The 27912-nt window shown below is 40.2% G+C and overlaps 3 protein-coding genes across 3 annotated transcripts; 1 reads left to right on the top strand and 2 right to left on the bottom strand.

Moving 5' to 3' along the window:
- Nucleotides 1–10795: 10795 nt before the first annotated feature.
- LOC138903057 (uncharacterized) lies at nt 10796–11290 on the bottom strand. Its single transcript, XM_070190970.1, has one exon. It carries the CDS (start codon nt 11288–11290, stop codon nt 10796–10798), a length of 495 nt encoding a protein of 164 aa, XP_070047071.1.
- A 2922-nt stretch (nt 11291–14212) lies between these two features.
- On the bottom strand, nt 14213–14641 carry LOC138903056 (uncharacterized). Its single transcript, XM_070190969.1, has one exon. The coding sequence runs from the start codon at nt 14639–14641 to the stop codon at nt 14213–14215; it is 429 nt and encodes a 142-aa protein (XP_070047070.1).
- Nucleotides 14642–18479: 3838 nt separating this feature from the next.
- On the top strand, nt 18480–20755 carry LOC104109515 (transcription factor bHLH84-like). Its single transcript, XM_009618841.4, has 5 exons — nt 18480–19226; nt 19334–19600; nt 20168–20233; nt 20369–20434; nt 20535–20755. The coding sequence occupies exons 1-5, from the start codon at nt 18648–18650 to the stop codon at nt 20610–20612; spliced, it is 1056 nt and encodes a 351-aa protein (XP_009617136.1). The 5' UTR covers nt 18480–18647; the 3' UTR covers nt 20613–20755.
- Nucleotides 20756–27912: the final 7157 nt, after the last annotated feature.

The raw sequence follows: 27912 nt of genomic DNA, 5'->3' as shown, positions 1-27912 counted from the left end.
ATTCTGTTGCTGCTTTTAGCTAGTACCTCTGTATTACTTCTGCAGAATTAGGTACACATACATCAACTTGTAATTTTTTTCTTTCATTAAAATGACTAGATTCATGAGATGAATGGTGTTTCGAGGCTATTGTTATGTTTTCTGTCATCCACATGTAACGTGATGGTCAGCTGATTCTAAATTTGATAAAGCATGTTTAAATGTCTGTGATTGAATCGACTGAAGTTACATCTCTAAGAAGCTGAATCATATATTTTTTCATTAGTTCATGAGCAATGACTGTTGTTTTAAGTCCTATTCATTTGATCTTAGTGCTATTGATTTCTTCTCTTATTAACTGACCAAATTTGTAGTCTACGTGATTCATCATGGCTAAGTTTGAAAGCTCATCTTATAATCATTTGGCTAAGTTTTTATTTTGTTTGATTGTTGGTTGTGCACCATGAGATTGGTTTGCAAGGTTAGCCCAGTGGCTATTCTTTGTAAATCAGGAGTGAAGGGAAAAGAAGCATATGGTCCAGAATGGGCTGTTTTTTTTTTGTTTTACGTATTCCCTAAAAGTTGGCAAATTCACCTATATTCTCATTTACTTAGATTCATTGTTAATATTCAAACAAGATTAGGCTGCAGGATATTAAACCCAATGCTTTAAGCCTGGACCCACTAGAATGATGATTGACTATTATGTTCATTTCCATTTCTCGTGATAGTAATAGTTTAATCAATACGCTTCTTTTCAATTTGTTAAAGTGTTTGGTTCGAACAAGTAGTTTCTCAATATATGTTTCATTCACAATTGTCCAATATCAATCTGAACGCTGAAACACTTCTCGACATATGAAGTTCCTTGGCCGAATAAAATGACTAAGCCTTTACATCAACAACTCTTTTTCATAACTCATGAACCTTACAGTTAATCTCAAACATAGAGAATGAATAATATTCGAACATCGTAGTTTGCTTTAGGCGCGTAATTAAATCATCACAACTATGGGTACGATTCCCGTGACGTAGTTGTGATATGTAATTCCCAAAATTCGGGTGCACATTTCATGTGACTCGATCATCACCTCAAATATTAATAATAATAAACATGTTGTGAGTCGTGGGTACGGTTCAAGTGACACGATTCGTAATGTGTATAAAACAACGAGTGCATGACATCGCGACTTGTTCAAATAAATTTCATAAGTAATAAAAGCGGTTTTAAAGGTAAAATGTACAATAGGTTCAAAATATGTATTAAATCAGATAATTAGGCCAATTAATAATAGTTGAGCGACCGTGCTAAAATTACGAAATTCGGGAGTGCCTTAAACCTTCTTCCGGATTAACAGAATTTTTTACCCGGTCTTTTGTGTTCGCAGACCATAAATAAGAGTCAATTTTTTCAATTTGGAATTATAAAATAAACCGGTGACTTGGGACACCATAATAATTATTCCAAGCGGCGATTCTGAAATCAATAAATAATTCTATTTCGATTAATGTCACTTAAATTGGAAAAACTCGCATATCCCCTCGGAAAAAAGGAGGTGTGACACTTGGTACAAATCGAAAAAGTAAGTAAAAATATATCGAATATTGACTGTATAAAGGAATGAAATACAAACCAAATTGAATAAAGAATGATTTATAAACAAGCAAGATGAATCAATATCCAAGCTCAAAAAAGGATAGTCTCAACTATATATCAATGTAATAATCTTTAGAACGTGAATGTATCAATGTTTTCTTCTCTGGATGTTCAATGTTGCCTCCTTTACATAAATAATAGTCACTCTTTATATAGTGGAAGAACCTACTTTGGATATTCTTAAAAATACATAATGGGGATCACATGATAGATTAGTTAATTAGTTTTTCCTTATTTTCCGCCAAGATTCTCTCCCCCAGTGCGGCTACAACGACTCTTTGTCTCTTCGCTCGATCTCAGTCGGTCTCGGTATCAGTCGGTCTCTGGATCTCGAGCTCGATTACACCACTTCATATCATAGTTCGATTTGGACTCGATCTCGATATTGACTTCGAGCTCAGTAATGATCGGTCCCTGAATCTTGAGCTCGATAACCTGGCTTCAGATCTCATCTCGATATTATGGTGATGACCCTCGGTCCATCATGTTCCAATCTTGACTAATTACACGAAGGGCGAAACCGGTTTTGACAGTATACAGCGAGCAGTATTGCCTATTGTCATATTCAACTTGTCCTTAAGTGGATATATACCTATATATGTTAGTATTAAAAGATTTATTTTTATCCCAAATTGTGGCCTATTGTACATATAGATAAGTTAATTAGAAAAATATATATTTATACATGTATAATGATCCGTCAATGGGCTCCTTCGGCTTTTGTGCAAGCTCAAAAGTTTGGAAAAAAGGGGACGCTGCTAGTTGTAAATATGTGCTTTAAAAATTAAAAAGAAAAGGAAATTAAGGAAAAAGAGAGGAAGAAAATTCTTAATAAAGAATAAGTCGTGCAAAGCCGGCCAAAATGCCAATAGGAAAATGCATTCCCAAGAGAACAAATCTGATCTTTTGGAGCTGTTCAAATCTCTCTGTTCTTCAAAAGAAATTAGATTTTATTCCCCTCCCTCAATCTGTGGTTGCTTTTTTCTTTTCATTTACTACTATTTTTAGGTTATTATCTTTTGGACAAGTGCTTTTGTCTCTCTTGAGATCGTGCAAAGGTTGGTGCGGCCTTCAAAATACATTGATACATTGAAAGAGAGTACTTACAGAAATTTCAAGGAAGATTTAATAAAACGAAGAAAACAATACTGAATTGTATTATTTTATAATAAATAATTAAAATAGTAGTATAATTATTGTTCATGTACGTCAGAATGAATGGAAGAGTCTCTGACGTGTAGATGAAAGCGAAAAGATCGGCAGAATCAAAGGAGGTACATGAATTGGCAAGGGAGAAAATTGAAGTGTTCAGGAATCTAAATCCCAAAAAATGAATTCATATATCATATCTAAGTGTATTTTCCTATCTTAAAACCTAGATATCACTTTCTTTCTTTTTTTGGTATGTTGGAAAGTACTAAAAAGCAATACTAAAATCTTTCAAAAGCTACCATGCTTAAATCTGGTAGGAGTAAAAACTCCATTTTCATAGCCACATCTTTCCATATTATCAAATCTTCCTTATATCTATGATATTTATTTGCCAAAACATCTACACATATGTTTGCCTTTCTCTTGACGTGTGTAATTTAGGAAATAAATTTCATGGGTGGTCATCAACTTTGTGTTCATTACTCAAAAGTTACTTCTTCTTTTTTTTAACGTAAAAGCCATTCAATTTTGTGTTAATTACCCAGAAGTCACTTTTATTTCTTTAGTTACACAAAAATTATTTTACTTTGCTTTAATTATCACAAAAGTCACCTTGGCCAAATTTTATAATACTTTTACTTGAAAAATTTATTTTGCCCTTGATATTATAAATCCTCTTATTTATGTGATACCTTCTATATTATACACTATATAATATATTTTTACCTAGGTATTTTACTTATAATTAAAATAACTTAATATTATTTTATTTATTATTTTTATAATATATTTGTACATTTAGTTTTCTCTTAACGTTAATTTTCGTAGCATCAATAAATTTATCAGTAACATTACTATAAACAAATTTAAGTCATTGTTTTTAACCATGCCTAATGAAATATTCTTAATAAAAATTATAAAATCAAAGTTCATGACAGATTTATCAGCCAAGCCATATTTGTTAATCCTGTAGACAAAGTACTCACATTTAGCACACCGACACATCAGATTAACACTTTCAAATAAATAATCTTAACAGATAAAGCTTTAAAAATCCTTAATATTAAACATCATATCGTTAAAAAAAAAAATAAGTTTTACTAACTATAAAGGTTAGCATTTGTTAAACAAATCTGTTTTAATTATTTCAAATAAATACAAAAAAAAATATTTTTATCGTTTTGATATTTTAAAATATGTTCATGTTTGAATATGATTAAATAAATTGAGTTCCATGGAAAAATTAAATTTACGAATATATAATACAAATAATAAATAAAATAATATAAAGTTATTTTGAATTATAAGTAAAATACCTAGGTAAAAATATATTATATAATATATAATATAAATGGAAGGGTTTATAATATCAAGGGCATAGACTTTTCAAATAAAAGTATTATAAAATCCGGCCTAGGTGACTTTTGTGATAACTAGAGCAAAGTAAAATAATTTTTGTGTAACAAAAAGAAAAAAAAAATGACGTTTGAGTAATGAACATAAAGTTGAATGACTTTTATGTATCAAAAAAAGAAAAGTTACTTGTGAGTAATAAACACAAAACTGAATGAAAACTCATGAAATTTACTCTAATTTAAGTATAGCTTGATTTGGTGAGAAAATGAAGGTGGAATCCCATAAAATCAAGTTACTCGGGCTATCACAAGAACCACAGTAGTAATTAATTATATGTCTGATTTTAGTATAGTATTCAATATTTTTTTTAAACCTTCTTTACATTTATCCATTACAAATTAAATCTCCAATAAAATCAAAAAAGACGCTTAGCCAATGTTGGACCAAATATAAATGTACCAATAACATTAAGCTTTTTTTTTCACTGGTTGGTATTTTTTTTATTGATCTTTTCTTCTATTGAGCTCTATTTCTCATTATATTTGCATGTATCTTATCGTAGGTCTTTCGACACAATGTCCTTTAAGTGTTATGTTCTTATGTGTACGTCGTCTTTATTTTTTGACATCTACAACTAACATAGTTTTGCACTTGTAGACTTAGTGCATCGATCTTGAGGTTTATGTACGTAGGAGATGACAAAATCATCACATGAACAACATTCTCTTTTTATCGTACATATACTATATTTACCCTAAAATTGGATAACAATTAAATTTTTACGCGGTTTAAGGATACGTGGTTTAATTTAACACAAACAATTAAAAATATTAGATAAATATATTAAAGACGAAATAAGCGATCAAACCAATTGTTACAGTGTGTGTTACAAAAAAAAAACTTCCCTTTTATATAGTAGGAGAATTTTATCCTTAGTATAAGTCTGAAAAGATAAAAATCTTCCTTTCTAATTAATTATTAATCTATAACCGACATCAAGTGGGATCCACGTCGTGATATCCGGTTGGGTGCGAATATCACAGCCCTCTATTTGTCTGTGTAACCATTTACCGTGTTTCTTGAGGTCTTAGAAATCATTCTTGGCCCGGAGCGCGTCGCTTTACCATACCCGATGACGAGCACATCGTTCACTCTTCCTTGATCTCGATACGAGGGGTCTCTAACCTCGATTATAATCTCGTGCATCCGTACCCTTCTTCTGTTTTCTAACTGGGGAATCGGGGTAGACATTACCCCCGATTTTACCCGTACACAAATAGTCCCCTCGTTTTGCGAATAGTAGGTTTACCGAAACGACGGGAAGCGATAGATGAACCCCGGTTCCTTCCTTCGTACGTTACAACTGAAAGGACAGGTAATTCGAAACGTCTCATCAGTCGCGCGGTTCTGACTTCAGACACGTGTCAGTCACCGGTTGACTGTCCTTGAATGCGAAACGTCGCGATTGTTTTTCCTCTATAAACGATTTGACCCTCTTTCAATTCTTCCACTTTCCGGTTCTAGAATTTACCCTCGAACTTTCTAATGGCTTTTAACTCCTCCAAATCTTCATACATTGCTCCCTGAACCTTTATGTCTTCATCTTCAATCCTCATCCATTTTCTTTGGATCTTCAACCCAGACCTTCATACCATCTTCAAACCTTCATATTTTCCTTCGAACCTTCATATCTTTCTTCAAACCTTCATATTTTTCTTCAAACCTCTATATTTCCCAGATTACGATGGCAAAAACTTCTAAGTAAGTGCCTCAGCAGGCTGCTCCTTCATCTTCCCACCCAGCCACAGATGCCGAGGTGGCCGTTCCCGATGTGGCTTAGGAGCCCCCCTATGAAGAGCTTCGTACCTAGGGGCTGCTCTATTGGGAACGACTTCAACGTCGATAAGGCCTCTAGTCAACAGGACCGAGGCGAGGGAGCATGGAGATACATATGATCTGTTACTGATGAAACTCTACCGATAGTCCGAGCGGACTGTATCTAGGAGGGTAAAGATGTGGTCGTCCCTCGGCTCGATGACGAAATCACTACTCACGTGGAGGAGTATTTAAGTATTTATACTTACCCCTTCACGCTCGCCCCGGTGGACCCCATAGTCCTTGGTTTTTGTAAAAGGTACGAGGTATGCCTAGGGCAAATCCACCCGTCCTTTTGGAGGATTATGATCCTCTTACCTCATTTTGTGAACAATACTGAAGCCCCTTGGTTCACCCTCGACCACCTACTTCACCTATACAGTCCCCGGATCTTCCGAGGGGGGCTGATCAAGCTCGTTCGCCGAGCAAGCAAGGCTCCATTCTCGAGTATCGACGAGGACCTAAATCGAGGATAGAAGGGGAGGTTCGTTCGGGTGAAAATCGAGACCTCATCCCTTCCAAGTTTTTCTCGTTCCCTGAGAAGTGGAACGTATCCCGTAAGTACTTCCCTTCTCGAGTATTTGTCATTCCCTTTTGTTCTTTCTCTTATTGCCTATGTTTGTCGTCGTGCAGATATTAACCAAGTTTCAAATACAATTCCCCATTTTAAGGAGTGGATCGAGGGGATCTGCAAACAGATGTCGTACTCCGAGCGCGTATGGCGCAAGCTCTCGAAAGGAAAATGGGAGGCATGTTCCTATGGTGAGGTTCTTTCCTAAAGAATTACCTCCACGCTTTAGCTTACACAATGACGAGGATCCGTCCTCGCTTGTCGAACCCTCCATTTCGGGGAAGCCCAGAGCTGCCGCGAAGGAGGAGGAGAAGTAGAAAATAAAGTCCTCGGGTTCCCCGGACGCCGAGGCGAAGAAGAAGAAAGTGACCATCCGGTTCCGGAAACCCAAAAATAGCACCAAGTCCAGGGCACCGGATCTCGATTCCCTCTACTGGCTCAGGGATGAGCCCGAGGATGATGACCTTTTTATTGCTCATGGGTTGACCCTTAACGAGGGGGTAGGCGACGACCGGGAAAGAGGACCATGAGGTCGATCCCCCTCTAACTCGGGAACTAGAGGGAGAGACGGAGGCTGCAGCCCCCCGAGAAGCTGCTCATATCCCGAAGGAGGCAGTCAGCGTCATTGACATCGAGGAGACACCCTCTTATACTGAGTCCATGCTCGAAGAGGCCCAAGAGGGCAAAGAGAAGCCAAGCGATATGGCGCAGGGCCCAGACGACGCCCTCAATACGTTCTTCGACGACATGGATATGGCCGCACTGGAGGATTTTTTCGGGCTTGGTCACCTGGAAGTCCCAAAGAAGGATGTACCATCGGATGTGGGCGGGCCGAGTTTAAGCCCAAAACTAGTGAAGTAATTTTCTCCTCCGAGCGTGGACCCCGGGTGCAAGATAACGACTGTTCTTACAATCCCGGAGGACGCCAGGGTCTTGTCTGCTCTAGTGGGCATAGCTAGCTACCTTCTATGCCTGGTGACCGAGGAAGACCAGGAAAAGATGAACGAAGCGGGTACGTCGAGCCTTTTCAACGAGGCGCAATAGGCGCTGAACCGGGTAAGGCGTCAGCCCTTTGCACCCTTTTGTTAATCTCACTTTGGTTTTTGACGTGCTCTACTAACTTCATTGTTTTTCAGGCTTCAGTGCTTCATCACGAAAGCTTCATCCAGTACCGCTTGGAGATTATCCAGCTCAAGTTCGAGCTCAAAGAGTAGGTCCAAAAGATGGACATGTACAGGGCTCTTAGTGGGCAGCAGGACGAGGCCCTCAAAGACCTCCTGATTCTCCAAGCCAAGCTGGAAAAATCCCAAAAGGAGGCCTCGACCATGAAGCGGGAACACGCCGACCTGGTTGAGAAGGTAAATATCTTTGAGGCTAAAAACGAGGAGCTAGTCGTGGTGACTAACAACATAAATTCGCAGGTCCAAGAGAAGATATATCTGATCGACCAGCTTGAGGCTGAGATGGATAAGGTTAAGGTTATGAACAAAGTGTGGAAGGGCAGGATGGATCTGCTGGCTTCGGAGAAGGAAGCAGCAAAAGCGGAGCTGGCATCGGTCGAGAACCAACTTCGGGTGGCGAAGGACAAAGCAGATAAGTGGTCTTGGCTAAATGATGATCTCCGGGCACAGCTTAGCTCGGCCATCACGTAACGGGATGCTCTCGGACAAGAATATGTCGCACTGAGGTCCAAATTGGATGCAACCTTTTCTGATGCCGAGGAAATACTGGCCCAATATAAGGCCGATGTGGTGGTAGCGGAGACCCACTTGAAAACGAAGACTGAGTACATAAAGCGGTTATCCCGAAGAGAGACCCTCGAGGAGATCTATGCCCGAGGTTTTGACCTATCTGCCGAGATTGAGGAGGCTAGGAGACTCGAGGCCGAGGCAAAGGAGCTTTACGAGCTTGAGGGTCCTAAGGGTTCCGAGGGTTCTGACGGTTCTAGCGAAGAGTCGAGCCCCGGTGAAGACCAGGGGTAGATGCCTTAGTTCTTTTCCAGTTATTCCTTATGTATTTTTTTTGTTTATTTTGAGTCAATTCTATCGTGCCTTTGTAAATATATTTTGAAGTATATAAAAGTTTCCCCTTTCTTGCAATATCGTTTCTTTACTTTTCCAGCATCTACTTGCAATTTTCTATTTGCGTATTGTTTTCAATGCCTTAGCATAAAATCAGATGTAATTCAAGAGCATCCATTTTTCGGAGGTCCGAACAGCACCCGACTTTGATGCAACTTTGGTTTACTTGTGGCTTAGAATCCTCGGTAAAATCGAAGGTTTTTAAGATACTTAAAAATTTTTAGACGATGTTTTTGCCGAGGGTAACCTTTTAGTGGGTTTCAATTTTTTGTAAGGGCCTTACTTTCTGGTTACAAGCTTCGGACGTCTCCAAACCATTTTTAGGGTGGTCGTAGCCTTTCATATTCCGGCACTGCCTAATGGGTATGGTGCTTGCGGGATATGGTATCCCGGGTTTTCTGAATTTTCATCGGGCGACAGTCCACGAGTAGGGGTAGCCCGTGGGCTTGACAGTCCCTGAGTAGGGGTTGCCCCTGGGCTTTTAGGATCCAGGATCGAAGAAGCAGAATGTGCAGTAACAAAGTGTAAGGGAAGTAGAAATTTCTTTTATTACTTAATATGCAAGGTACATGATCGAAGGCGCATAAAACTTTTGTCGTGGCTAGAGTGGACTATGTGGGCACTGTTCATATGACCGTTTGACCCTTACAATGAATCCTAACCACCAAGCTTTAGCTGTTATCACATAAAAAATTATTTTCCCTTGCTAAAGATCTTAACCTGGGGGTAATGGCCCCCAGTATTCGAGGCCGAACTCGTGAGGGCTCGGATACTGTTGATCTGATACAAGCGATTATCAATTCATGGTTTAAGACTAGTCTCCAAATCTAAGGTAGCACATTTTACTGTTGTCTCGTTAAAAACCTTACAGAAAAACCTACTTCGGGACAAAACTCATTCAAAGGAAAAAGCATGTGCTTTCAGACCTAAAAGTCATATCCGTCCTTGGATGATTACCTGCATTCGTTAGTCTGATTTATAATTAAAAAGGAATTGAGTTCTTACCTTAGCAGTAGTACCGCTTTAAATGTGTCATGTTCCAGTTGTTTGGTAGTTGTATGTCGTTTCCTGCTTCGAGTTTATATGAGCCTTTGCTGGTTATTCCGATAACTCGATACAACCCTTCCCAATTCGGGCCCAGTTTTCCTTCGTTCAGGTTCCTGGTGTATAGTTTTACCCTTCTCAATACCAAGTCCACGACTTAATAATGTTGGAGGTTGGCTCTTTGGTTGTAGTATCTTTCTACTCACTGCTTCTGGGTGGCCAACCGAACCATGGCGGCCTCCCGCCTTTCGTCCAACAATTCCAGGCTCGTGTTTATGGCCTCACCGTTTTACTATTCGATAGCATATTGGAATCTGAGGCTAGGTTCCCCCACCTTGACTGGTATTAAGGCTTCAGCTCCGTAGACCAGAGAAAATGATGTGGCCCCGATGATTGATTTAGAAGTCGTACGGTATGCCCACAAGACTTCGGGCAAAATCTCTTTTCATTTTTCTTTCGAACCAGTCAACCTCTTTTTTCACGTTTTGGAGTATAGTCTTCTTCGTTGATTCCACCTACCCATTCCCACTAGGATGATAAGGCGTTGATAGTATCTTCCTGATCTTGTGATCTTCAAAAAACTTACTTACTATGTTGTCGATGAACTGTTTTCTGTTGTCGCAAAAAATCTCGGCCGGTATCCCAAATCGACATATTATGTGATCCTAGATGAAGTTAATGACTTCTTTCTCTTGAACCTTTTCGAATGCTTGAGCCTCGACCCATTTGAAAAAATAATCAGTCATGAATAGTATGAACTGAGCTTTACCGGGTGTCTATGGCAGGGGACCGACGATGTCCATTCCCCACTTCATAAATGGCCATGGATACAGGACCGAGTGGAGCATTTCTCCCAGTTGATGGATCATCAGGGCATGTTGTTGGCACTCGTCGCACTTTCATATGATGTCTTTTGCATCTTTTTTCATTTCAGTCCAGTAGTAGCCGGCTATGATTAGCTTCCGAACCAAAGATTCTACCCCCCGAATAGTTCTCGCAAGTGCCCTCGTGAATATCTCTCATGGCGTATTCGGTCTCCCCCGGTCCCAAGCAGCTGCTAGTGGGCCAAAGAAGGACCTCCTAAATAATGCCCCATTCAACCAAGCTAAATTTGGCAGCTTTGGTGCGCAGGGTTCTCGATTCTTTGGGATCCGAAGGCAATTTTCTTGTCTTCAAGTAGTCTATATATTTGTTTCTCCAATCCCAAGTTAAACTCATCGAGTTCACTTCAGCGTGGCCTTCTTCTATCACCGAATTCATTAGTTGAACTACTGCTCCCAAGCTGAATTCATCGGAATCGACCGACAACCCCAAGTTAACCAGTGCATCGGTTTCACTGTTTTGATCTCGAGGTACATACTGCAGGGTCCATTCCCTGAATTGGTGTAGGGTTACCTGCAATTTGTCCAAGTATCTCCGCATCCGTTCTTCCTTTACTTTGAATGTTCCATTAACTTGATTCACCATGAGGAGGGAGTCGCACTTGGCTTCAATCACTTTGGCCCTAAGGTTCTTAGTCAGTTCTAGACCTGCAATCATGACCTCATACTCGGCCTCATTGTTAGTCAATTTCATAGTTCTAATAGACTGTCTAATTATATTTCCCTTAGGTGGTTTTAATATGATACCGAGCCCGGACCCCTTCGCATTGGAGGCACCGTCCGTGAAAAGGGTTCAGATTCCCGAAGTAGTCCCCAAGGTTAGAAGTAGTTCCCTTTCGACTTCGGGTATTAAGGCAAGTGTAAAGTCGGCCACGAAGTCTGCCAAGATCTGAGATTTTATGACGGTTCGGGGTCGATACTCGATATCGTACCCGCTAATTTCCACGGCCCATTTGGCCAACCGGCCCGAGAGCTCAGGCTTATGCATGATATTACTCAGCGGGTAAGATGTTATGACACATATAGGGTGGCATTGAAAGTACGGCTTTAGCTTCCTTGAAGCGCTTAGCAAAGCGAGCTCTAATTTTCCAGGTGAGGATACCTTGATTCGGTCTCGGCTAGAGTTCTACTAACATAGTAAATAGGAAATTTCGGACCTTCTTCCTTCCAGACTAAGACACCACTTATGCCACCTCAGAAACCTCCAAGTAAAGGTACAGATGTCCGTCTGCCTTCGAAGTGTGCAACAGGGATGGACTCGATAGGTACCGTTTGAGTTCTTCCAAAACTTGCTGGCATTCCAGGGTCCAGAAAAAGTTATTTTTCTTCTTTAGTAGTGAGAAGAATTGATGGCTCTTATCTAAGGACCTCGAGATTAACCGGCCCAAGGCGGCTATACGCCCAGTTAGTCTTTGAACGGCCTTGATGTTGTCCACCATGATGATGTCCTCTATGGCCTTTATTTTGTCGGGGTTGATCTCGATCCCTCGATTGGATACCATGAACCCGAGAAATTTTCCCGATCCAACCCGAATGCGTACTTCTACGGGTTCAGCTTTATATTGTATTTCTTTAGTATGTCGAAGGTCTCCTGCAAATGTTTCAAATAGTCCTCTGCTCGCAGGGACTTGACTAACATATCGCCAATATAAACTTCTATTGATTTTCCTATTTGTTCTTCGAACATCCGGTTCACTAGGCGTTGGTAGGTGGAACCAGTGTTCTTTAATCCAAACAACATTACGTTATAACAGTAGGCCAAATTTAGTGATGAATGAAGTATTTTCTTGATCATCCGGGTCCATCCGAATTTGGTTGTACCCAGAGTAGGCATCGAGAAAACTGAGTATCTCGTGTCCGGTCGTCGCGTCGATCATTTGATCGAGGTTAGGCAAAAGGAAAGAATCCTTAGGGTATGCTTTGTTTAGGTCCTTGTAATCTACACACATTCTTAGCTTATTCCCCTTTTTAGGTACTACCACTACGTTAGCTAACCAGTCAGGGTATTTAACTTCCCGGATAGATCCTATTTTAAGAAATTTGGATAACTCATCCTTGATGAATGCATGTTTGACCTCGGACTGTGGCCTCCTCTTATACTTGACCGGATGGAACTTTGGGTCTAAACTCAGCTTATGAGTGGTTACCTCCGGTGGGATCCCTGTCATGTCAAGATGGGACCAAGCGAAACAGTCTACGTTAGCTTTAAGAAAATTAATAATTTTTTTCCTGAGCTCGGGGGTTAACCCCGTGCTCAGGTATACCTTTCGGTCCGATAGGTGTTCGATTAATATGACTTGCTCCAACTCTTCAACCGTCGAATTGGTGGCGTTAGTGTCATCAGGATCTATGAATGATCTCGGGACATCGTAATCGTCCTCCTCATCTACTCCACGTTCCTCCGGTTTGGCCAAGGCCAGCATCAGTGATTGCTATTTGATTTCTTCCTTTCTGGTCGGCTCCGCGTTCCTTGATGTCGAAACCGCGGGCACCGAGATTACCTCGTCGACAATGAACATATCCTTTACGACCGGTTGTTCTCCGTAGACCGTCTTGACTCCCCCCCGGTGTGGGGAATTTCAACGCCTGGTGCTAGGTTGAGGGTACCGCCCTTATTTTGTAAACCCACAGCCTTCCGAATAGAGCGTTATACCTCATGTCCCCTTCGATCACGTAGAACTTTATTTCTTGGATCATCCAAGCAGTGTTTACTGGCAAGGTTATCTCCCCTTTAGTGGTTTCGCATGCCATGTTAAATCCATTCAATACCCGAACTGCTGGCACGATTTGGTCCTGTAATCCCAATTGCTCTACGACCCTTGATCTGATGATGTTGGCCGAGCTACCTAGATAAATCAACACATGCTTAACTAGAGATTTATTGATAAGTACGGATATTACTAGTGCATCAATGTGAGGATGTACAATGCCCTCGGCATCTTCGTCGCTGAATGAAATAGCTCCCTCCGGAACATAATCCCAGGCGCACTTTTCCCTCGTGAAAGATACTTTAGTGCGTTTAATCATTGGTCCTTGGGAGACAACGAATCCTCAGATGATCATGTTGATCACGTACTGAGGCTCCTCTTGTTTGACCTATTTGTTGGCATCCCTATTTCTGAAGTGATTTTTGGCTCGATCACTCAGGAATTCTCGGAGGTGCCCGTTGTTGAATAACCAGGCAACTTCTCTCAACTGTCGGCGATCCTCGGTCCTGTGACCATGAGTGTCATGATATGTACACATCAAGTTAGGATCCCTTTAGGTAGGGTCGGACTGTAATGTTCGGGGCCACTTGGTCTCTTTGATGCGCCCGATGGATGACACGATGTTGGTGGCATCCACGTTAAAGTTATACTCTGATAATCTCGGTGCTTCCCTACTCCCGAGCGGCCTGTCGAAACCATATTTGCTTATCAGACCTCGAACACTGGTCCCTTGATCGCCTCTCTTTTCGTTCCTTGTGGGGTGATGCCTAGACCCATTTCCTCTTCGGTCCGCGTTGTATGGTTAGTACCGATCCCGAAACGGTCTTGGCTCATGATCAAGTTGAAAGGGCTCCAAGTTGGTCATCCTCGACCCTGATCTTTTACTGGTACCTGTTGTGGATATCGGCCTAGGTCACCACCGCGTACTCCACCAAATTTTGTTTCAACTGTTGAGAGGCCAAGGAACTTTGGGGGTTAAGCCCCTGAGTGAATGCCTGAACGGCCCAATCATCTGCAACTGGAGGTAGGTCCATCTGTTCCATCTGGAACCTTGACACGAACTCCCTGAGCATCTCGTTGTCCCTTTGTTTGACCTTGAAAAGATCTGACTTTCTGGTCTCGACTTTGATGGCCCCGGCATGGGCTTTTATGAAAGCATCTGCAAGCATAGCAAATGAGCCAATGGAGATTGGGGGCAAGTTGTGATACCATATCATTGCTCCTTTGGACAAAGTCTCACCAAACTTCTTTAGTAACACTGACTCGATCTCATCATCTTCCAAGTTGCTCCCCTTGATTGCGCACGTGTAGGAGGTAATATGCTCGTTTGGATCCATGGTCCCATTATATTTGGGGATGTCGGGTATACAAAACTTCTTTGGGATCGGCTTCGGTGCCGCGTTCGGAGGAAAAGGCTTCTGGATAAACTTCTTGGAGTCCGGCCCCTTCAATATCGAGGGTGCTCCCGGGATCTAATCGACCCTGGAATTGTATGTTTCCACCTTCTTGTCATTAGCCTCAATCTTCTTCTCACCCGACTCCACTCGTTTTGTCAACTCTTCAAGCATCTTCATTACCTCGGGATTTACCCTGGGCTCGGCTTCACCCGGTCCCTCGATGATTTGCTCATTTCTTCGAACGCTTTTCTCGGGATCGTTCGGGATCGACCCTGCTGGGGGCGTGGCTTTGATTCTGCAGTTGCGCTATCGCCGCCTATTAAGCTTGCAACATTTCAAAGATTAGCTGTAGGCTACCCCATCGCCCTCGCCTTTGGGCGCTTCCCGAGCTGTTGGTCGGGGTCCCCCGCAAACACTATTTTCAGGATCAATTGGCAAATTGACATGGATGGCCACCTGAGAGTTAGCATCGATCGGATCGACAACTTGGACACCGTTGGGATCTGCAGGAGGCACCTCGTTGCTGGGCACCAAATTATTCTTTTCGCCGTGATGGCCAGACTCAGTGTCAACGTCCAAGTGAGCAGACTGAGAGTTTGACATTTTTGGGTTGACCTGCAATTAAGACTTCAAAGAACAAGCGTAAAATATGGTGTGTTATGTTGATTCGCATCAAATCGCCACTATTATCCTTAGCCCCACGGTGGGCGCCAAACTGTTTACACTAAAATTGGATAACAATTAAATTTGTACGCGGTTTTAAGGATACGTGGTTTGATTTAACACAAATAATTAAGAATATTAGATAAATATATTAAAGACGAAATAAGCGATCAAACCAATTGTATTGTTATGGCCAGGCCTAAATTTAGATTGAACAGTGACCTCGTCCTCAATCGAACCCTCGGTTCGAGCCCAGTTGTGAATGAAGAACAGGACAAGTGAACAAGAACTTTATCAGAAAATAAACTTGAATTGCTTTGGTTCGCGTGTTACAGTGTGTGTTACAAAAGAAAAACTTCTCCTTTATATGGTAGGAGAGTTTCATCCCTAGTATAAGTCTAAAAAGGTAAAAATCTTCCTGTCTAGTCAGTTATTAATCCATAACCGACATCGAGCGAGATCCGCACTGTGATATCCGGTTGGGTACGAATATCACAGCCCTCTATTTGTCTGTGTAACCATTTACCGTGTTTCTCGAGGTCTTAGAACTCATTCTTGGCCCGGGGCGCGTCGCTTTACCATACCTGATGATGAGCACATCGTTCACTCTTCCTGGATCTCGATACGAGGGGTCTCTAACTTCGATTACAATCTCGTGCATCTGTGCCCTTCTTCAGTTTTCTCACCGGGGAATCGGGGTAGACATTACCCCCGATTTTACCCGTACACATACTACTTGTGCCTTCTGTCAAATGTTATCATTTATAATTTTATCTAAATATTGTACGATTATGCATCTAACTTAACGTTGTCACTTTAGCGAAAACTTGTCTTGTGAAAATGTTGAACCTTGGAGGTCAAAATTACAAATGTTCTATAAAACTTAGTCGTTCACTTAATCACAAGCTACCACATCGAACTGTCACATTACAAGAAACAAACTAGAATGAGCTCATATTATAAGGGGAGGACGAAAACATTACAGTTGAAATTGTTACCTGGGATATCATATTTTAGTACAACAAAATACAACTACTATGGTAGCAATTGTTAGGTTTAGAGACAAGATACGAGCTTCGCGCTTACTGTGTCTGATTTTGGCAGTTGTTTTAAGGATGTCAGTACTCGTCTTCCATGATCAACAATCCGCATATGTTTCCTTTTTTTAATTCCCTCAACTGAATTCAACGCCCCCCACCCCACCCCCCACCCCCCACACACACACACCACTTCTATATACATACAAGGAAAAAAACAATATACCATGTTCTCTCAGTTACTTTTATGCCGAACTTGAAAGTTTATAAAAATGTTCTTTTATGTTTGGGAATAGGTTTTTAAAATAGTCCTTAAATATTTTCTTAAACAGGTTAGGTCCTCTATGTTTGCTAAAAGCGTATACTTTTAGTCTTAGTCAAATATTTAACAAACTCTCAATATTATATTTAACAGGTAATGTGGAAAAAAAAGATTAGATGTGAACTCACATTTGGAGGTGCATTTATGGTGTCTTGTGCACTTTTTGAGGTGCAATTTCCATTATTTTTGGTGTCTAGTTTAATTTGGTGTAGTAGTTTTTAAGATTTGATGGAATTTTGCTGGTATTTCAAGTTAAATTTTTTTCTTTTCATAATTTCTCTTAAATCTAACCGCCATAGTTTGTTAAGTATTGGACAAAAACTAAAGGGTCCACTTTTAGCAAACTTAAAGGACCAGAACTCTTATGAGTACATTTAACTGACTATTTTTAAACCCATCCCAAACATAAGGGATTCATTTTTGTCATTTTCTCTCTATTCTTCTGCCAAACTGAGGAATCATCATTAATCATTTTTTAGCAAAGAGACTCATTAATCAGTGGATTAAAAGCCATGCCCCAATGATTAGATTAAGACAGTTATCCTTCTAATCAGTCTACAGGGCATAATAACTAAGTCCGAGATTGCACTAATCTCATCTGAAAGGATGGCAACTATTTTTATTTTATCATTGCATGAACTTGGTCCCACTTCTGAGTTGTACATTGCCTGTTATTTGGCCCCACAGTGGACTCCTAGAGATTCCATATGGAATTATGGAATTCAATATATAAATTAGGCCAAATACCTATGCGGTTAAACTTGACTTTAATTTTTATTTTAACACTTTAACTAAGACTAGTATCTATTGAACACTTAAACCTTATTTTACTTATACCTATTAAACATATTTTTTATAACCCTCAACAAACTTCAAAGCGTGAAGCTACTTGCCATTGACCTAACAAATAACACCAATAAGAAAAAGACAAGTCAACAGAGAAAAAGAAGAGTAAAAAATCTAAAAAGGAAAAAAGAGAAAGAGAAATGGGTTTCATTCCATCTGCTTAAACGCTAAGTATTGGGGAGAGTCTTCTATGGAATCTGATTTCTTTCAAATTCTGCACCAGATTGACGATGTATGAGATTGGTCCATTGACTAAAAAATAAATATTTGAAGTCAAAAAATAATTTAAAGTTCAGAAAAAATTTGCATAGCTTCATGGTCGAAAAATTCTCCATCGTCGTCTTCTTCGTCAATCTCATACTTGAACAATTTTCTTTGATCCAATTTCTGATCAATTTTAGTTATCTCATCAATTCAACCTTCTGAGTCAATTTATTCTTCGTCTCGAAATTTTTAAATCTCCGTTTCATGTAAGGAGGGAAGGGAAAGGATCGAGGCTGGTGGTGGTAGTAGTGGGTAGGGAGGAGGAAGAAGGGGAAGGGTGGAGGGTGGTGTGCGGAGAAAGAAGAACGAAGTAAAATGGTTGCATCAATGGCGGAGGAGCGGCAGTAATGGAGTTAATACGGTGGTGATATGGTTTCTTTAGAAAAAGGGGTTTTTATTTAAATAAAAAAGAAGAAAAAATATAATTTCAGATCCATTCACGCGCTTAAGAGTGGTGAAATACATATTTTTTTGCCATGTCAGCTATTGTGTTTAATAGGCACAAGTAAGACAGAGTTTGAGTGTTCAATAGGTACTGACTTTAGTTAAAGTGTCAAAATGAAAACTGGAGCCAAGTTTAAGGCGCTGCATAGGTATTTGGCCCATAAATTAATTATACTACTAAACATTCTTCCATATTCCTTATAGCCCTTTCTAGTATAAATAAGTTCCCAACTTTTGGCACATTCCAAACTGAGATCATCCTCAAAAGCTTGTTTTGTCAGTACCGCTTTTGAGAATATTTAGTGGTTATATTTAGTAAACCACTTCTCATTCTCCCCTCCCTACTTTCAATTTTTAAAAAAAACACAAAATGGAGTCTGTGGGAACTTTTTTTGATGAAGAATGTCAATCTTTGAGCAGAATGTTCTTTACTGAAAATTCAGATTTCTTGTTTCAATTGCAATGTGATCATCCTTCAGCCTTAACTTGGCATGATCAAGAAGCTAACAAGAATGTGACTGACAATACAAACATTGAAGGGAGTTTTTACTCTTCTCCTTCTCATACTTTTAACAGTAACATAAAGTATTTTTCTCAAGAAAATAGCAATGACAGCAGAGGAAGTGATGGTATGTTTTTTCTTAACAATACAAGTCATGAGTATCTGCAACATTATAATGGTGTTACTAACCTCCTTCAAGTAACAAACAACCACCCTGATGAGTCCACTGATTTTTACATGATGGGCCACAAAAATCTTGAAAATTCATCGGTTAATCCAGCGTTTCAAGACGACGATTTCATGAAAGAAATGGTCAGCCTGAAAGATGACATAGGCAAGGAAATGCTGCTAAAGAGGAAGTTGCATGAAGTAGAACTTCAATCAGTAGCAGAGGATCAGAAATTGGAGGAAACTAAAAATCCCAAGAAATCAAAGGTGTCAAGAGAGGTGAGTTAATTTAAAAAGTTTAACTACAGAAATTGATTGTCTTTGTGGTAGAATCTTGAACTCAAGATAAGCATTTTCTAATGGGGTTAATTATTTACTCAATGCAGGGACCAAAAAATAAGAAGAGTGCCCAGCCAAAAGTAAAAAAGAACCAGAAAAACATCCAAATTAACAATGAAGAAGTAGGAGATCAGCAAGAGACTAGTAATGCAGCAAATTGTAAGAGTGGACAGAGCATAAGTAGTTGTAGCTCTGAGGAAGATTCCAATGCTTCTCAGGAATTAAACACAAATTCTGACACTAAAAGCAACTTTAATAGTAAAACAAGGGCCAGCAGAGGGACTGCAACAGATCCCCAGAGCCTTTATGCAAGGGTAAGAAACATCAGCTTTTTATTCAATTACTGTTTCTTCATTCTGTTCGGCATCCAAATATACTCTTTGATCTCAAAGCTCAACTTAAACACACTCCTAGTTTAGATTTTTATACAGTCATGTAACGTGAAAGATAACTATGATTACCGAGTGAAACTTGGAAATTAAGGCAAGTTACCTGCTACAACAACAACAACAACCCGGTTTAATCCCACAAGTGGGATCTTGGAAGGTTAGTGTGTACACAGACCTTACCCCTACCTATGAAGGTAGAGAGGCTATTTTCGAAAGGCCCCCGGCTCAAGAAACAAGTTACCTGCTACGACAAGTTAAAAGCATTGCTAATAACTGTCCATGTACATAAGTTAAATCCTAAAACTAAAAGTGCAGCCGGGTGCACAAGGCATCCCGCGTTCACGCAGGGTCCGGGGAAGTACCGCACCACAGGGGGTGTAGTGTGATGTAGATAGTTTATCCTAATGCAAGCATTAGTGGCTTTTTCCACGGCTCGAACCCTTGACCTTCAAGTTTAATCCTAAAACTAATATTTTTATTTACAAACTGCAGAGAAGAAGAGAGAAAATCAATGAAAGATTGAAGATCCTGCAGAATCTTGTCCCCAATGGCACAAAGGTAAACAATGCTTTTAATTATCATATTACATCCCCTCGAAATAGCGTGTATAGAGAGCATTCTACTGTTTCCTAAAGGTGTTGAAGATAATCAAGAATAGTCCTTTGATTCAGTTCTTTAATTGGTGTAACTCAGGTTGACATAAGCACAATGCTTGAAGAAGCCGTCCAATATGTGAAGTTTCTGCAGCTACAAATTAAGGTATAAAAACCAAAGTTTCCCATTTTTTGCTTTCTTTATTATTTGATTAGATTGAAATCAGAAGGAATCTTAATAACTAAATACTTCCCACTTACTGCAGTTACTGAGCTCGGATGATATGTGGATGTATGCTCCAATTGCTTACAATGGAATGGAGATGGACCTCTCTCATACCTAGTTTATGAATTTGGAAGCAACAATATGCCATTTTCTTTTAATTATTTACCTACAAGACATTAAGAAACCAATATGCTGACTATATGTAAAAACGCATTTTTTTTAAAATCTTGATCATGAATAATTCTCATGTTTCATATTAGACATGTATAGCCTATCAATTGCAATTATTAACTAATAATGATCATCTACCAGCTATTAGAGTATTATAATGAGAGTTACTTTAATTTAACTAACTTAAGCTAAATATCATAGTATAAAGCTACACAAGTTAAACGCATAAAAAAGGATATACTGCTATTTTAGATTAAATAAAATTGAATCAAAGCCAGTGAAAAATTCAGGAATTGGAATAAGTGCACTATGTTCTTTACATGCTTATTTTTATTTCTTTTATCACACACACACGGTCCAAATTAGACTTTGAACCCACTATGTATTTTTTTTTTTTTTTAAATTTTACGCCTTAGATGGCGCCTTCCTTTTATATAATCCCAACAAAAAGAGCACATAACATAAAAGGGACATTCCACCTGACCTCTATTAATTACATCCAAAAGACCATCCTTATAACCGTTAATAGAACAAATACAAAGATAGAGTAGCTTTCTTACCAATATACAAAAAGCACATATCAAATGTACGTAAGAAAGTCTACCTATGTATGAAAGGAACTCTCAGAAAGTGCTATACACAAAATGACATAGGTTCAGTAATAAATTTCCTTCTTCCCTTGTGTCTAAATGTAGCCATTTGTATCTTATCCATCATATATGGGCATGTAGCTTGATTGGGAAGATCCTTCCAATTATAAAATATAGAATTCCCATGAATGATGCTCCATTTAGCCAATGCATCTACTACTTGGTTAGCTTCACGATAGCAATGTTGGATGGAAAACTCGCAAGATTGCAAGAGTTGTAGAATATCCTTAATTGCGTCCTGCATTGGATCGTACATGCCTTTTAACATATTAACCAAGATGCCTCAAAAATGGATAACAATTGAATTTATATGTAATTTTAAGGATATGTGGATTAATTCAATACGAGTGATCGATTAATGACATTAGATTAAGCAAATGAAAGACGTAATAAATGACCAAACCGATGATAAGGGTGATTCCGGGCTCGGTAGATGGCTCGACGAAGAACTTTCCCTCGATTCCAAGCTTGTACTTATGAAGAACTTAAGAACAAGAATAAGAACTTTGAACAACAAAGAGAATTGAAATAAATTACCTTGATATACATGTTACAATGTGTGTCATAAATAATAAGCTTTTCCCTTTATATAGTAGGGGAGTTTTACCCTACGTACAATTCTAAGAAAGGTAAAAATCTTATGTTTCACTAATTACTGATTTTCTGCCGAAACGGGCTAAGATTCACGCCGTGATATCCGGTTGGTCACGGACATCACGGCCATTTGCTAGTCATGTGCAGCTGTTGGGTAATGCTCTCCGAAGTCTTGACCCTCGAACCGGACCCGGAGGACACGACCCCGATACCCTCGAGGGCAGATATTTTGCCCAAGCCCCGATACGAGGGGCTCCTCGCTTTGACTCTAATTCATTACGGTCATGTTCCTTCTCTGTTTGTCTTACCAGGAAATAGAGGTATTCAGTGGGCCCGATTTTACCCGTATACAGATAGTCCCCTAGCTTCTCAGAGAGTAGGCTTGCCGACACGATGGGAAATGACAGATGACTCTGGTTCCTTCCTTCGTACGTTATGATGAGGGAGATGAAACGTCCCATCAATCATGTCATTCTGAATTCGGACACGTGTCGCTCACCGGCAGGTCACCTCCGAATATGAAGCGTCGGCTGTTTCCCTATAAAAGCTCCTCATTTTGTTTTTTTTCTACTTTTCGACCAAATCACTACCTTTGAACTTTCCAGCTATCATCAAACGTTCTTCATATCTTCATCCTTGTTCTTCAATTTCCATAGCAATCTCCTGATTTCTGTCTAAATTTTCTTCAAATCTTCATACTCTATTCTTTATCTTCAAAACCCGTTTTTCCAAAACTTTGCGTTCTTTTCTCAAACATTCAAACACTCTCTCAGATGACAATGGCCAAAACATCGAAAATCGTGCCTCAACAAGTTGGCTCTTCATCTTCTCAACCAACTGCTGGTACTGAAGCGGTTGCCCCTGAGGTGATTGCCCTCGAAAATGGTTTCCCCCATTGTGGCCGCTAACGAACCGGCCGCCGAGCTTCCCTTGTCGGCATTCATTCTTGGGGGCTGCTCAATTGCAGATGACTTTAAAGTCGAGAAGCCCTCGTGCAAACAGGACCGGGGTGAAGGAGTCTCGAGGTACATATGTTCTGTGACTGAAGATATTCTTCCCATAGTTCGTAAGGATTGCAACTGGGAAGGAAAGAACATAGTAGTCCCCGAGCCCGAGGACGCCGTCACCACCCACGTGGAGAGCTACTTAAGTGTTTAGACTTATCCCTTCACACTGGACCCGGTAAACCCGATCGTTCTAGATTTTTGCAAGAGAAACTAGGTGTGCCTCAGGTAGATCCACCCAACGTTGTAGAGGATTGTGACCCTCCTCCGCTACTTCGTGAACAAGTCCGAATATCATTGGTTCACGATCGACCATCTGCTTCGATTATACAGTGCAACTCCCTCTTTCAACATCAAAAATTCTTCTTTTTCCATTTCTATCTTCTCATTCATGCTTGTGGCTATGCAGCTGTCGTCTGGGTTCCGAATGCGGTCCCCCGGTTAAAGGATTGGATCGAGGGCATATGTACTTAGATATCGTACTTCAAGCACACATGGAACGGACTCTCGAAGGGTTGATGGGAGGCCCGTTCTCATGGTAAGGTCTCTTTTCTAGTAGCCAACACTATGTCTTCACCTTTTACTATACTAACTCCTCTTCCCTCTTTGTTATTGCAGGTTTAACGATCTGACCGGTCGTTTTGACAATTAGCGTCATGTTCGGCGGCTTAAGGTCTCAAGTAGTTGTGTATTATGTGTTATGAATTGCGTGTGTGGTCGAGTTCGATTTTCGAATGATTTGGGGTCAATTTGGAAGAAGGATTCTTGCTTTAGAAGCTTAAGCGGTAAGAGTTAACGGGAGATTTACCTTTTGTGTAGACGACTCCTAAATATGATTTTGATGATTCCAATAGGTCCCTATGGTGATTTTGGACTTAGGCGTGTATCCAGATTTGGATTTGGAGGTCCGTAGAGTAATTTGAAGCATTTCAGCGAAAATTGGAAAGTTGAAGTTTTAGAAGGTTGAGAGGTTTAACCGGGAGTTGACTTTGTTGATATCGGGCTCGGATTCCAATTTTGGGAGTTGGATTAGCTCCGTTATGTCATTTGAAACTTGTATGCAATATTTGACGTCATTCCGGGTTGATTTGGTATGTTTCAGCACGAGTTTTAGAAGTTGGAAGATTTGGAATTTCATAAGTTCGATTCGAGGTGCGATTCGTAATTTTGATGTTGTTTGATGTGATTTGAGGCCTCGACAAAGTTCGTATTGTGTTTTAGGATGTGTTGGTATATTTGGTTGAGGTCCTGAGGGTCTCGGGTGGATTTCGGATGGATAACGGATCAGATTTTTGGACTTAAGAAATGCTTAGGGGTTCTGGACTGGTGTCCTCGCACCTGCGATGGATTTGTTCGCAGGTGCGTGACCACATAGGCGAGGCAGTGATCGCAGAAGAGAAAGGGGAAGGACTGGGCAGTGGTCGCAGGTGCGAAGTATTTTCCGCACTTGCATGACCGCGGACGCGGAGATGAAGACGCAGAAGCGGAAGCTGGCAGCCGTGTGTGTGCTCGCAGAAGCGAGAATCCTTGCGCACCTATGCCATCGCAGGTGCGGTGCCTGGGCTCGCAGAAGCGAAGGCAGTGCAAGAGAGTGATCATCCGCATAAGCAACATTTTATTCGCAAAAGCGAACGTCGCAAAAGTGACCTATTGCCCGCAAATGCGGAAAGTGCTGGGCAGAGAGGTTATATTCGAGGGTTTTCCATTCTTTTTCCATATTTTGAGTTGTAGACCTCGGTTTTGGGGATGTTTTGTGGGTTTTTCAAGTAATTCATCAGGGTAAGTGTTCTTTACCCGAATCTTATTATATTTCATGAATCCATTGTTATCTTCATCATTTAGATAGTGAATTAAGTTGGAATTTGGGAAAATTTGTAAATATCTTTCAAAATTTGAAATGATGATTTGAAGGACGAATTGATGTTAGAAATTGATAATTTTGGTATGGTTGAACTCGTATCGGAATTGGTGTTTGGATTTTATGAATTTTATCGGATTCCGAGGTACGAGCCCCGAGGTTGACTTTTTAGTTCTTTTAAAGATTGAAGCTTTATTATCTGGAATTATTTCCTATGAGTTTTATTTATAATTTGAAGTTATTTTGGCTAGATTTGAGCCGTCCGGAAGTTGTTTCACTCGAGGAGGTCATTTTAGAGGAACAGTCTAGCTTCTTTGAGGTAAGTATCTTGCCTAACATTGTGTGGAAAAACTACCCCTTAGGATTTGAGTCACTTGTGCTAATTGTGTCATGTGGAGGCCGTGTACATGAGATGATGAGTATGTGCTCGGGCTTATTTGTAGAATTTGACCGTTTAGGGCTATTGGGTTCTTATGTTCATTAGATATGAAGTTGTTCGTCATGCTAAATCCCCCGTTTACTAAATTCACCCTTACGTGTCTTAATTGGAATTAATTGCTTCATGTTCTACCCTTATTGTCGATTAAACTCTTATGTGCCTTAACTGAAGTTGTTGCCTCTTTTACTGCCATGCTATCCTTCCCGTAATTTTTTAACCTTAATTGAAATCATTATTATCTCTTCCGTAATTGCTTGGCCTTAATTGAAGTTTGTTATCCCTTTCATTGTTGGCGTATTCTTATTTGGGTTCATTGATGCATGCTATATCTCTTGTTGTCGAATTGTACTTTTGTGGAATCATTATTATACATTACCTCTCCCTTTTTGAACTATTCTTGTTGAGACTATTATTTCCCCTGCTGTGTCTTTCTTTGTGAGTTTGTTCTTCCGTTTCTTTGTGTTCTGAAGTTCTTGTGTTGATTTACTTGCCGTATTCTCGTGTTATTGTTGTTGTTGCTGTTGTATTCAGTGTTGTTGAGTCGAGGGCTATGCGTTATTGTGATATTGAAACTATTTGAGGAAATGTTATGGCATGTGGGCACCTATTGTGAAAGTCATTTATTTGAGTTGTTATGTTTTGGCACACGTGTTATTGTTGAGAGAATTGTTATGCTGTTTACACAAGGTTTCTGCCATGTTGTTGTTATGATGTTTGCATGAGGTTTCTGTCGTGCTATTATTGTTGTTGATACGTATGCGATGGTATAAGGTCTGGGTGTTGAAACGCATGCGGTGAGATAAGGTGGTCTTAAAACGCATGGCTAGTAGGGGAACTACTAGAAGTCATGCGGTGTGATAAGATGGGCTAAAACGCAGGGTGCTATTTCGGGAAAATTAATTTTCAAAAAATTAAATATAAAGGCTCCCGCGATGATATAAGGAAAGTTTGTGATTCATTTTATGATTTGAGACTACGATGCGGTACCTCGGTAAGGCTCTTGTTGTCATTTCCCCATTCTTTTGTACTTGTCTTTGATTGTTGCCTCTTTAGCATACTATTAATTGTCTTCCTCCGTGTTGCACTATTTGCTTAGTTCTATGTATCTAATCTTGTCGTGCTAGTCATTGCTTCAACTTCATTGCTGCTTTTATTACGTTGTACATTTCGTGATGATTGTTTCTTCTGTACCATTCATTGTCGCTACTCTTATTTGTTGACTTGAATTGTGGTAGAACACTTGCACAAGCATACACGTAATCAAATAGCCCATATCGGTTTTAGAAGATGAATCTTGACGTTATTGACTATTATACGTACTCTTGTCTACTTGCCTTCTGTGTGAGAATTGTTCTATTGCCACGAGAGCCGTCTGTGAGGTTATGAGTTGTAATGTGGGCACAAGATGCCAAGTGATTAGGGTTCATGAATTGGGACCGTGAGCTGTGTTTATGAGGTTCGGTACCTCGTGGAAATACTTGAACAGATCCGGTGTAAAAGCGGTTGTACTTACTGAGTTTTTGCTGGTTTTACTTTAATTGGTTTCACCGGACATAGACTGTGTTTAGCTTACTCTACAATATTACTGCCTGACTGCTTTCTGTTAAATATTATTGTTACTAGTGTACCATTGCAAGTATTGTTTTGTATTCCATATCCTGCTTAGCTTTATATTAGTATTGTTTCTCTGTTAGTTCACCTTCATACTTGTTCAGTTTATTTAGTCCGGCAGGTGTCTTAACTGTACCTTGTCACTACTCCGCTGAGGTTAGTCTTGATACTTACAGGGTATCGCTGTGGTGTATTCATACTATATTTTTGCACAGATCCAGGTGCCTCGGTTATTGTGGATTATTAGCTGAGTGGTCAAACATTGTTGTGAAGACTCAAGGTAAACTTGTCGTCGCGTTCGAGGGCCTCGAAGTCACCTTCTGATATTTTACTTGTACTGTTAAATTCTATTTTGAACAGTTGTATTTAGGGATTTTCTAGCAAACTCAGTAGAGCTTATGACTTGTACTGTCGGTTTTGGGATTGTAAGTTGTGTAATAAGATTTCTATTTCATATTTATCAGTGGATGGTTGAATTCTTCTATTAATCGAGTAAGTGTTAGGCTTAATTAGTCTTAGAGACTAGGTGCCGTCATGACATCCTACGGAGGGAAATTTGGGTCGTGACAGCAGGTTTTCCTAAGACCACCGAACTTAGGCCTTCGGAAGGGGATGAAGATGTGCCCCCGTCTGCTGATCCCTCCGTTGCTGCCACAGAGGAAAGAAAGAAGAGGAAGAGAAAACCCTCGGGCTCCCCGAGTTCCAAGGTAAAGAAACCGAAGAAGCGGGTGCTCCACAAGCCCAGAAGGGGGTCCAGTTCCCGGAGGATAAATCTATTTTTGTAACCCACGGGACAACCTATCCCGGGGATTGGGATGCATCTGAGGGGAGACTCGTGAGATTGACCCCCCCCCCCCACCAAACTCTAAAGACCGACGTGGACACCCGGGGTGACACTTCCCAGGATGTCGATTCTTCTCCAAAAGAAGCACCCGGCGTAAATAAGATCTCTGGGATGCCCTCCTATAGTGAGTCTATGCTCGAGGAGGCGCAAGCGAGAAAAGAGAAATCCAACGAGGGGGGCCAAGGTGTGGAAGATCCCCTTCACTCCTTTTTCGACGGAGTGGACTCGTCCGCTTTGGAAGACTTCT

This window comes from Nicotiana tomentosiformis, chromosome 12 (genome assembly GCF_000390325.3).
Source record: "Nicotiana tomentosiformis chromosome 12, ASM39032v3, whole genome shotgun sequence".
Classification (NCBI taxonomy): Eukaryota; Viridiplantae; Streptophyta; class Magnoliopsida; order Solanales; family Solanaceae; genus Nicotiana; species Nicotiana tomentosiformis.
This window is presented reverse-complemented; position numbering and strand designations above follow the sequence as displayed.

Coding starts and splice junctions, on each gene's coding strand:
- LOC138903056 (XM_070190969.1), bottom strand. CDS start 14,641: ATGGATCCAAACGAGCATATTACCTCCTACACGTGCGCAATCAAGGGG.
- LOC138903057 (XM_070190970.1), bottom strand. CDS start 11,290: ATGAAATTGACTAACAATGAGGCCGAGTATGAGGTCATGATTGCAGGT.
- LOC104109515 (XM_009618841.4), top strand. CDS start 18,648: ATGGAGTCTGTGGGAACTTTTTTTGATGAAGAATGTCAATCTTTGAGC. Junction 19,601..20,167: donor CCCAGAGCCTTTATGCAAGG/GTAAGAAACATC, acceptor TACAAACTGCAG/AGAAGAAGAGAGAAAATCAA. Junction 20,435..20,534: donor TTCTGCAGCTACAAATTAAG/GTATAAAAACCA, acceptor CACTTACTGCAG/TTACTGAGCTCGGATGATAT.